This window comes from Medicago sativa, chromosome 7 (assembly GCF_051527215.1).
Source record: "Medicago sativa cultivar Bolivia chromosome 7, Bolivia_mono, whole genome shotgun sequence".
Classification (NCBI taxonomy): domain Eukaryota; kingdom Viridiplantae; phylum Streptophyta; class Magnoliopsida; order Fabales; family Fabaceae; genus Medicago; species Medicago sativa.
Genome location: NC_140755.1, coordinates 51,048,500 through 51,060,890, shown reverse-complemented (window position 1 = coordinate 51,060,890; position 12,391 = coordinate 51,048,500). Strand labels below are relative to the sequence as shown.

The following is a 12,391-nucleotide window of genomic DNA, read 5'->3' as shown; positions in this document are numbered from 1 at the left end:
TCTTAGCCAACTTGATTCTTCACTAGCAGTAGCTAGTGCTATCATCTCATATTCCATTGTGGACTGAGCTAGAATGGTCTACTTCTTAGACTTCCAAGAAACAGCTCCTCCAGCTATGCTAAATATATAGCCGCTGGTCGCTTTGGAATCATCTGACAAGGTGTTCCAATCTGCATCAATGTACCCTTCAAGTACAACAGGATATTTGTGATAATGCAGTCCCAAAGTCATAGTCCCTTTCAGGTATCTCATGACTCTCTCAATTGCATGCCAATGCTCCTTGCTTGGCCTACTTGTAAATCTGCACAAGAGACCCACGACATAGGCGATGTCGGGTCTAGTACAATTAGTGGCATATCTGAGACTGCCAATGAAGCTCGCGTACTCAGTTTATCTGACACCATCTCCAGTGTTCTTAAAAAGTTTTACACTTGGCTTATAGGGTGTGCTTGCAGGTTTACAATCAAAATAGTTATATTTCCTTAAGATCTTCTCAACGTAGTGAGATTGATCCAATGATATTCCTTTATCTGATCTAGTAATCTTGATGCCAAGAATTACATTAGCTTCTCCTAGGTCTTTCATATCAAAGTTGTTACTCAACAATGATTTCACAGAGTTTATGGCAGGAATGTTTGACCCAAATATGAGCAAGTCATCTAAATAGAGACATATGATTATGCAAATGTTTTTATCATACTTGTAATAAATACATTTGTCACTTTCATTCACTTTGAACTCATTCGAAATCATTAAGTTGTCAAACTTTTCATTCCATTGCTTAAGGGCTTGTTTTAGACCATACAGAGATTTGTCTAACTTACAGACCTTGCTTTCCTATCCATGAACTACAAAACCTTCAAGTTGTTCCATATAGATTTCTTCTTTCAGCTCATCATTCAAAAAAGCAGTTTTCACATCCATTTGGTGTACAATTAAATTATAAACAGCAGCTAAGGAAATTAGTACCCTTATGGATGTGATTCGAGTGACTGGTGAGTAGGTATCGAAAAAATCTATATTTTCTCTTTGTCTGAAACCTTTGGCTACAAGGCGAGCCTTGTATTTATCAACAGTTCCATCAGGTTTCAGTTTCTTTTTCAAAATCCATTTACAACCTATTGGTTTGCAGCCTGGAGGCAGTTCAGTCAAGTGCCATGTTTCGTTAGACTGTAGAGAATCTATTTCATCATTTATGGCTTCTTGCCATAAGTCAACATCCAAGGAATACAAAGCTTCCTTGAAATTTGATGGATCCTCTTCTAATGTATTGACCACATATTCAGGTCCATACTCTTTAACAGTTCTTGTTCTCTTACTTCTTCGAAGTTCCGTAACATCAGTTATGATGTTTTCATCACTGTCTCTGATTACTAGATTGTGATCAAGTGTATTATTCATATTTGCGCCCCCACAATTGCCCCCACTATCTCTTGATAGAAAGGGAAATTTCATTTCGTAGAAATCAGCGTCATTGGATTCTATGATCACTTTAGCTTTAAGGTCATAAAACCTATACACTTTACTGTTTAAGTCATACCCAATGAATACACATTCATAGGCTCTACTGGCTAGTTTGACTCTTTTAGGGTTAGGAATCCTAACATAGGCTAAACAGCCCCATGTTCGAATATAAGACAAGTTTGGTTGTCTTTTCTTCAAAATTTCATATGGAGAAACTTTGTTCTTAGTTTTGTGTACTCTGTTTAGCACATAGCTAACAGTTAGTAAAATTTCCCCCCACCAATGAGGCGCTGCACCAGAATTAAGCATGATCGCAACTACTAATTCGGTAAAGGTTGGATTTTTTTCTTTCCGCTTTACCGTTCATCTAAGGAGAGTAAGGTGCAGTTGTTTCATGAATTATTTCGTGCTCTTTATAATACTCATTGGATGTGTGTGATAAATATTCAGTGCCTCTGTCACTACGATAACGCTTGATTCTTTTATTGAATTGATTTTCAATTTCTTGAACAAATATTTTAAACATATCAAGCGCTTCACTTTTATTTTTCATTAAATACACATAAGTGTAATCAGAGCAGTCATCAATAAAGGTTATAAAATATCTTTGTCTGGGTCTAGTCAAGTTACCATCAAGTTCGCATATGTCAGAATGGTTCAGTTTCTCTTGTTACTGATTTATGTGATTCTTTTGTTATTTTTGCTTGACTACAAAATTGACATTTTTCAAAAATATTAGATGGTAACGTGACAAAAATATTAGATGGTTCAGTTTCTCATATTAGAAATGATTCGTTTGTTAACGTGACAGAGTCATGCATGCCAAATATTAAAATCACACAACATATAAGCAGAAGAAGAAATATTATTCATAATATTCAATTTAAACATGCCATCAGTGGCGTACCCTTTCCCAACAAAAACCCCATCCTTAGTAATAAAGTACATATCAGATGTTATAATCTGTTCAAAACCATCCTTATTTAAAAGAAACCCAGAAACTAAATTATTACTAATCTTTGGAGTGTGCATCACATCCTTCAATATAAGAGTCTTCCCGGAGGTGAACTTCAGCTCCACATCTTCGATTCCATCAACTTTGGCGGTGTGAGAATCTCCCAGCAGCACCTTCTGGTCTTCAGCAGCAGTGTATGTCTTGAACACAGCACGGTCAAAGCAGACATGGCGAGAGGCTCCAGTGTCTATCCACCAACCATCAGATCCACCAACCATGTTGATTTCAGTTATCATAACGGTGTAAGGCTGCTCCTCAGTAGTTGTCAAGTGAGCTTGAGCTTGAGCCAGTCTAGTAGATGGGTTTCTACACTTTCGTGCCATATGACCTGGTTGTTCGCAATTGTAGCAATTGAACGGTTGAGCATGATCATTCTTTGCTGGTTGCTGATTTGGAACCTTTTGTTGGTTCCCATTCTTATTCCAATTGGAATTTTTATTTGCAAGGTGGTTCTGATTCTTAAATTGTTTGCCGTTAGGCTCAAGAACAACACCTACAGATTTCTTTTTAGTGTTGTTGTTCGAGACAGAAACACCTCTTCATTCTTTTCATGTTTCCTTGCTCTTCTTCAATTCGAAGTTGAGTAATCAGACTTTCAAGAGAAAACTCCTTAGTTTTATGCCTAAGGGTATTCTTGAAGTCCTTCCAAGCAGGGGGAAGTTTATCAATTATCACAGCAATTTGAAATTGTTCGGGTAATTTAATCCCTTCAACAAAGATCTCATGAGCTATATTTTGAAGCTCCTGAGATTGTTCTTCGACAGACTTGTCGTCGTTCATCTTATAGTTCAGGTACCGGCTCACATCAAATTTTTTTGAGCCAGCCTCTTCAGTATTATATTTATTCTGAAGAGCATCCCAAACATCCTTAGTTGTCTTATGGATAAGGTGCAGATCGTACAGATGATCCGCAAGACAGTTCAAAATGAAATTTTTGCATAAATAATCATTTTCTTTCCAGAGGAGTATGCCCTTATTGGCCTGTTTCACCTTTTCACCATGTTCAGCAGTAAGCCTTTCCAACTCAACATTCTTAGCAGGATCAGAAGCATCTGTATCCATTGCTGACTTACCGTTACTATTCAAAACCGTAGGAATCGATAGCTCTGGTATCATAGGTATGTCCTCCTTCAATACGTAGGCAACTTTTTTCGTAGTTAGAAAAAACAACATCTTTGTTTGCCAACGCTTGAAGTGACTGCCGTGAAACTTAAACGGTTTGTTGAAATCGACAGTTGTTCCAGTCGCGATAATTTCGTTGGTATTCATGTTGTTTTTCAGAAACGTCTTAAAATTGTTGTTTTCATGTTTTAAAAATCATAACTACTACCAAAGGAATTACCGGGTTGAGTCACTACCAGGTCGCTCTCTTTAAGACGTTTCACGACACTAACCAAGTTTGTGCAAGGTAGACTAGCAACCGCACCGCCTCCAGGATAAAACAGCCCAGATCACTGTTATGATTACTTACTGCACATTATGTAATCGCTTGAGAATATACACCTCAATATATGGATTAATCATTTGATTAAAACCACTCAATATGGTACATGACCACTCGAATCGAAACCGAAAGGGACAGAAGGGAGTAGAAGCGGAAGAATGACTCGTTAACACGAGTCGAAGGGAGAAGAGACGAAAAGCACAGGATGAATCAACTGTGAATTTCGGTGTAAAGAATGAGCGGGGGGTGCTCTCCTTTTATAGGGAGACTTCGTCACAAAAACCGAGTGACTTGGGGATTAAGTCGGCTTAATCCTAAAAAAAAGCGATTTGTTTCTTAATTGGATATATCCAGATGTTTCTGGATACGCGTTTTGGATCGGGTCGGATCGTAACAATTTTATTTGTTACTCGTAGCGCTTTCAGATAATGACTAAATTAATTAATTTGACCCAAGCCCAAGCCCAGGCCCGACCCATCCGGTCGGCGGCGGCGTCGTCGGCGCGTGATATATATGTTTTTGTAAGCGCTTACCCGTTTGCAAAAGTGGGTACCCCAAGGGCACACCCTTGGAGGTCACTCTACCCTTATATAAACACTTGCTAGTTGGTGTGGCTCACCAATGTGGGACATTTTTAAGTCACACACACACACACACACACACACACACACACACACACACTAGTTCTTACATTGTGTTTTTCTATCCAATTTTCTCACTAGATTCAACTAGTGTTCCAATAAAACTCAAACCCATAACAACACAACAACAACACCGCATCATCTTTCTCAACTTTTATCTAGGAATTTCTAATGATATTCCCCTCCCATTCTTCTTCGTGATCACCTTTGATATACCAAAATTAACTTTAAATCCTTATTCTTAATTAGCAGCATTTTAGCATCACCCTCCACTACTACAGATATGAGATTTCACATTAGTTGGAATCGACTTCTCACATCGGGTGGCACCCGATGTGACTACCGAAGTCAAAACTATGATGTTAAAAGTCTTTTTTCTAGTAGTGCTCCTCTATTTCTGAACATCGCTCTTGTTTCTTTTTACATCCCAATGGAAGCAACAGAGACAAGACCCGAATTAGTAGTTGTTCAAGAAGCACCACCACCACTAGAAGAACAACAACACAATAACATCTTTGTCAATTTATTACTGGATTGGATCAGATTTTCAATGTTAGAGTTTGTCAATTTGGTACCATATTATGTTTTGTTGAATGAAAACCAATTTAGAACCTTCGTTGATTGCAATGATACCCATTTTGGTAATCTTCACGTACTTTCATGTCTAGAAATGGAAGTATGTTTTGCCAAAGGCTTAAATGCTCTTTTGGTCCCTTAAGTATTAATTTGGTATCGCTTTGGTCCCATAACTAAAAAAAAGATTGTTTGAGTACTTGATCTTTATCTTCGTTACCTATTTTGGCCTCTTCTGTTAATTAAATTCAAAAAAAACGTTAGGGTTTATATTATTCATCTTCTTCCTTCTCCTTATATCCTCTTATTCATGATCTTCATCATCAACAACACACTAGCCCAGGAAAAAAAATATTTTTCATCATCATCTTCATCAAATCTATAAACATAATTAATTTCATATCTCAATCAATAACCAATTTTTCATCATCATCATTTTCATCTAAACCATTTATCATCATCATCACCACCAATCCTTCACTAAAACCGATTTTTGGATCTAAATTCTAAACCCATCATCATCAAATCCTTCAAAAAAACCAACCCATTTTCGTTGCAGAATCAAACTCAAACCAAATTGAAAATAACAGATTCCGGATTTCAATAACAAATACTTAACAAAAGATACAAAAATTACTTAACAGAGATTGAAGAAGATTTTCTGATTCCTTTGCCTTTTCAACCACAACTGTACCAACTTTCAAATCCGTCGCACCATCACCGCTGGTTTCCTCTCACCGTCACCGTCGATACGCTGGCCACCACGAATACCACCCTCGTCATTGTACCGCCGTGATTTCCCTCTCTCACAACAACTCGCCGTGATCTCCCCCTATGATTTTCTCTCTTTCTTTTGCTAGCGTATTGCTTCTGTGAGAAGAAATCTGGAATAGATGGAAAGATTGAGTTCAGGGAAGGAACGATCCAGAATCTGATACTCAAATTGATTTTGGGGATTTTGGATTGGGAATCAATTTTGGGCGAAGAAACAATTTCGGATGAGGAAATCTGAGACTCAGATTATTTTTGGCTTAAAGGGTTTAGATGAAAATGATGATGATGAAAAATTGGTTATTGATTGAGATATGAAATTGATTATGTTTATAGATTTGATGAAGATGATGATGAAAAAGATTTTTTTTTTCTGGGCTAGTGTGTTGTTGATGATGAAGATCATGAAGAGGAGGATGGAAGGAGAAGGAAGAAGATGAATAATATAAACCCTAACGGTTTTTTGACTTTATTTAACAGAAGGGACCAAAATAGGTAACGGAGATAAAGATAAAGTACTCAAACAATCTTTTTTTTAGTTATGGGACCAAAGCGATACCAAATAAATACTTAAGGGACCAAAAGAGCATTTAAGCCTTTACCAAATGTATAAAATATAAATGGTGAAGATTAGTTTTATGTTTCCTAGTCCTTCATTACTATTTTTTAAGGAAAGTCTCTTCTAACATTTCATTAACAATCAAAGTTTCAATACGATTAGGGATATGCAAATATACAAAGGGATTAACTAATAATGTAGTCTCTCCTGCAAGAAGTGTCAATTCTACACCTAATTTAGATTGATATGATTCGGGGAAAATTATCAAATTTATCATATCAAAATAAAAGAAAGGCTTATTTATATATTTAGTCCGTACATATAGAGGTCATTTGAATTTTGGTCCCTGAATTTATCATATCAAAATAAAACTGACCTGGAAATATTAATCACTTAAAATTTGGTCCCTCAACCTAGTTAATTACTCCCATGTCAGTGATTAGCTGACATGGCAATGTCGAGTGGCTTAGTGTCTTGCTGACTCAGCAGAACTTGGCGTGAACGGACGAAAATACCCCCGGGCCTATCAGACAAACATGTAAAGACAATTTTACCCCTAACTTCATCTTCTCAAAATTCATCATCCCATTTAGTAGCACCACAATCTCTAAGACTCTCATCAGCAAACCTCGTCGCCGAAATCTTTGACCAAGTGCCATGTGTATCCCGCAATAAAACCTACATATGTTCCTAATCTTTTGGTCTAATCTCAATTCCTGCTATCCTTAATTTATAATAATCTTAATTCTGCATGCTACAATTGTTTTGTGTTTGTAATATTAATTCTGCATGCTATTCTATTCAATCTCTATTATATAATGTTTGTAATATAATTATATCATTATTTAAATAAAGTTTATTTTATTATATTCTATCTCAATTGTTTCTATTCAGCTTCCACCACTGCCATGTACCATTTGTGAATGTACAACATGCAAGGAACATGTTCAGCCTTCATGTCACTAATGTCTCAATCAAACTTTTCATATTTCAAAAAATATGTGCAAATTACATCATCGACATCCTATAAAACACACTACAAGAAACTTGCCATTTAGCAACAGCAGAAACCGTTGGTAAAGGTCTCAAAAGCCGTTGCTATAAGTTATAAAACCTATACCAACGCCCACCTGCTACCGTCTAGGATACTATGCTTATACCAACGGCAAGAATGCCGTCCCAATAGCTTATACCAACGGAAAATTAGCTTGATGCTATAGATTTCGGAGCTATAGCAACGGCATTTTACACCTATTAAATTGCTTTAGTCAACCTCCATATCCGTTGGTATAGGACCAAACTGTCCGTTGCTATAGGTTCTCTCTTTTTTTTTTTTAATAAAATTCACCATAATATAAATATTTTTTAATAATAATAAAATTTTCACAATAATTCCTGACCAAAAAAAATAATATATTCGGCAATACTTTTTTATTGCACTACACAAAATTTAAGGTAACATAAAAAAAATTAATTATATGATCAAAGTAGTAAGTCTTACAAACATATTAAAATAACAAAATAATGTCAATTTTATATAATAACCAACACAAAAATAGATACTACATCAAAAAAACACTAGATGAGCCTAAACATATCCAAGATAAAAACAATTTCTAATCTTCCTCTCTTTCGTCTTCATCACTGCATCGACTTGAAGAATTTATCTGGTTTGGAGTACTAGCACCATTTGTGGCCTATTAAAAGTAAAAATAAAATATGTTACAAACTCTACTTAATTCATGTTATCATAATATTCGAAATCTGAACTCGAAAAATAAAATATCAATTATATAATATACCTGTTTTGCAGCTTGTAAAATATCATTCAAATCTTCTTGAGATAATCGATTTTGTATTACTGACATCATATTTGCCATAAACACATTTGTCCTCTCTTGACTTTCTCGCATTTTCTTAAGTTCATCCCTCAATTCTTGATTTTCAGACAAAGAAGCTTTTGATTTCTTAGGTTTGGGAATATTGCCTATACAACGCACATGTTCCCTCTTTTCAGCTCCTTTTACTCGGGAATAAATGTCATTCTTCCAAGGCATGTGACTTTGTGTCCCAACCGATTGAGAAGTTTCTGCCTCATTATTATATTTGTTTAGTTCTTCCTGAAAAATTATAAGATATAGAGATTATAAGAATACATTTTAAAATAGAATTCATTAATATGACAATCAAAACAATTGAAAAGGGTCACTTTTATGTCATAATCATAACAGAAATGTTCATTAAAATAGAACAATTGAACATAATTTAGAACAGAATTCAAAACAGAGTTCATTAATTTAAAACAAAATTCAGAACATAATTAAATTAGAACAACTGAACCAGAACAATTAAAACAGAATAAGCAGTATCAAAGTAATGGTTGTGGATGGTCATTCGAATAGGGGACCGCTCATTCGAATATATCAGTTATTTGTAACAACTAGTTCAATTTTACCAACAATAAAAACACACAGCATCATGACAAGACAATCCGAAATGAGGCTAACAAAATTCCCCACCGGAATGGCATCATAAAAATCATTCAAAGGGAACTAACTGAACTATACTTGCAAAACAAACTTCAGAACAGAATTCAATTAGAGCAATTGAACCAGAACAATTGTTACAGAACAATTAAAACTGAATAAGCAAGTCCAATTTTATGTCACAATCAGAACATAATTCGGAACAATTAAAACAGAACAATTGAATCAGTTTCAATTCTTACGGTCATAATTCAATTTTATACAACAGTCGGGGATCCAATTTCATTGATTTAACATATCGTTTCAGTATAAGTTATAGAATCAAAAAAGGTATGAACGAAAGAAAGCCTTACTATAAATCTTGCAGCATGTTCATTAACAATTGAACCATCTTTACGAGTACGTGTAGCAATGTAAATCTCTTTGCGTGTGGGCGACACTCCTTAGGCTTTTTCTTTCTAATACCAAACAAATGAAATTATAAGTAATTTGTTTTAGAAATACAATTTATTCAATTACAAGTTCAAATATTAACTAACCTCCTCATTGATCAATTTTGGGAGACTTTTTGTACCCATGCAATGAATATCTTCATAACTTTTACGATTCTGACTATTCTTTTTACTTTCTTTCTACAATTGATACAACATAATGTTAGTCGAAAGAAGGAACCAAGTTCGAAGATTTTTACCGTATGATAATATCTCTTTTAAATTTGACAGATTATAAACTTTCAATTCTCAAGAAGCTAATTGCATTGGAAAGCACGAACATCATAGAGATGCATCTGTTCTACATCAGATTGTACCAAATTACATGAAACAACAATGGTTTAATTTCGTATTCAAAAAACTCGAAGAAATAGCACATGTGTAATCACAATTCAGAATCATTTTTGGCATGTCTTCCTGAAAATCCAACTTAACATTTCTACATAGAAATAAAAAAAAGTCTTAACAACCTAAGATGCAGGTGGGATATCATATCATGTTTTACCATAACATTTTAGATTTTTCAATTAGAGTTTAATACAAATGTATCTAAAAGGTAAAGCTCATTGTCACATAATAAGCCGCATTCACCAGAGAACCGCAAATTTGTACTTGCATACCAACTCACAGTACTTTTGCGAATTGGTTCATCCTAATTCGTGAACAATTCACAAAGATCATGTAGGGTGACAAAAAGGGAAATTAAAGCATAAGTGGTTGAAATCATTCATACCCTTTACCAATCCCCTTCCATATCCTATTATTGAAAATATAACTTCCACAAAAAAAAACTACTTATTTCTACCTTAAACTGAGATTCACTCAATTCAAACTAGGCAACTAACATTTAATTTTCAAGTGAGATAAGAATAAGGGTATGTCATTTCATCCACAAATTGAATCATTAAATTCTAAACTACTACTATAAATTGTACATGTCCCATCATAATCATTATTTTCCATTTTCATACATACCACATTTTCTAGTCTTATAGGTGATTTCAATTATGTTCATCAACCAAAATAACAATAAGTCAATACACATATTCTGATTATTACTTGAAAATGCAAAGTTTCACAACTGAATCCAAAAAAAAAAAAAAAGTAAAATTTCAAAAAGATCACCCTACAACAAAAAATCACTCATAAAAATGCAAAGTTTCATACTTGAATTCATAAGCCAATATACATATCTTCATTAATATTATTACTAACAAAAATTCAAATTCTCATAGTCAAATCTCTACTGCCAAAATAAATTAAAAATATAGCCAAAGGACGCTTATCACATTGGGAGTAGCCAAAGAACATGACATTATTAATACATAAATGAGTAGATGACTCTGTCCGCAATTTGATTCTACTATGCTATGTTACTTCGTTGTTGTGAACTCTTGCTTTTGTTTTAGGGGTAACTGTATTAGGATTTGTATCAGTCCCTTTTCTTAAAAGCTTCAGATGCATAATTTTAATTTAATTAATAACAAGCATTAGAAACTGTCTAGGATTCTTCTAATCACGATGGCAAGTTATTGCTTATTTAAATTATGTTTTAACTAGAACAGACTGCCCAAAACTTAAGGGCTGAATGCCAATATGTGGAATCCCAAACTTTATGAAGAAACTGTGTCAGTATTAGCTATGTAAGGTAAAAAATACAATTATAGATTGAAGTTATCTGCGATGATATTTAAGCAAAATTGAAAAGGAAGGTGAAGTTACCTTTGATCGTTGGTGGTGAACCCAGAGATTGAAAACGGAGGAGATGATTAGATAACTGCAAACACAAATTTAGATACTAGGGACTATAACTGACGGCGGCGAAAACACGAGTTGCCATGGTCTTCGCAAGGGAAGGAAGATGATGGGAATGGTGTTGGTAAGGATTTCACGGTGGTGAAGCTGCTGAATCGATGGTGGTGAAGATGGTGAGATTGGGTTTCATGGGTTTGCTGAATCGATGGAGATGGTGGTGAAGTTGGTTTGCTGAATCGATAAGGGTTTGCTGAACTAAAGTGGGATTGGATTTGGCACATGAGATTGGGTTTTCTTATGAGAAGTAAGGATTTTGTGTTACGTTTCTGTGTGATTTGAGTTTATCTTTTTGTTTTTTTTTTATTTTTGTTGTGGGAATTAAAAAAAATGGTGAAAATTTTAGCCTCTTTTTCTCTCTTAACCTATAGCAACCCCTGTTTGAAATTTTAGTTGCTATATTTTATCTATAGCAATGCTTTTTACTGCGGTTACTACATGCTACCGTTGCTATATGGCAAATTTCTTGTAGTGACATACCTTATATATAATCATACATATTTTCTCCACTTCAATTGAGAAAAGAAAAAGCTTCTATAAACTAATAGTTTCTTCTCCTTCCTTTTACACACCGCAACTCAATAATACTTACTAACAATTACAATATTTTAAATCTTTAACCAAACTTTCTTTTTAAAAACATTTCTTATTAAATACATCACTAATGGAATCAAGTTCTTCCTCCATTGGTGAGCTACCACCAAATCAAAGAAGAGGGGAGACCAGCAAGGCTCCATTAATGGCAATCGAATCCAATAGACCATCCTTCTTATCCGTGTTCACAGAAGTATCACTAACATAACTCAATAATTTCTTTTAACATCTTTTTAATTATTCTCTTTAGTTCACTAAACAATTAACATTCTCTATTTTATTTTTCAGATGATTTGCGAATTAGATCCAATTTTTGTTGCAGAACATTTCGATGAATTAGAAGAACATTGGACGCTACAAGATGGTTTTGGTAATAGTCATCGAGTAACATTTAACAAAATCATGACTATGCCAATGCTTACTTTTGGTTGGGATGAATTCAGAGATTATTATAATATAAAAATGAACCACTTATATCTTTCACATATCTTAGAAATAGTGTTTTTCAAACCAAGATATTCGAGGGTTCTGCAACAACGAA

General features: G+C 34.5%; 1 protein-coding gene across 1 annotated transcript; it reads right to left on the bottom strand.

Moving 5' to 3' along the window:
- Positions 1-7,881: 7,881 nt before the first annotated feature.
- On the bottom strand, positions 7,882-9,597 carry LOC146906552 (uncharacterized). The gene is made up of 4 exons (XM_085730662.1): positions 9,493-9,597; positions 9,307-9,411; positions 8,270-8,587; positions 7,882-8,164 (listed from the first exon to the last, which is right to left on the bottom strand). Exons 3-4 carry the CDS (start codon positions 8,522-8,524, stop codon positions 8,084-8,086), a joined length of 336 nt encoding a protein of 111 aa, XP_085586788.1. The 5' UTR covers positions 8,525-8,587; positions 9,307-9,411; positions 9,493-9,597; the 3' UTR covers positions 7,882-8,083.
- Between the last annotated feature and the right edge of the window lie 2,794 nt (positions 9,598-12,391).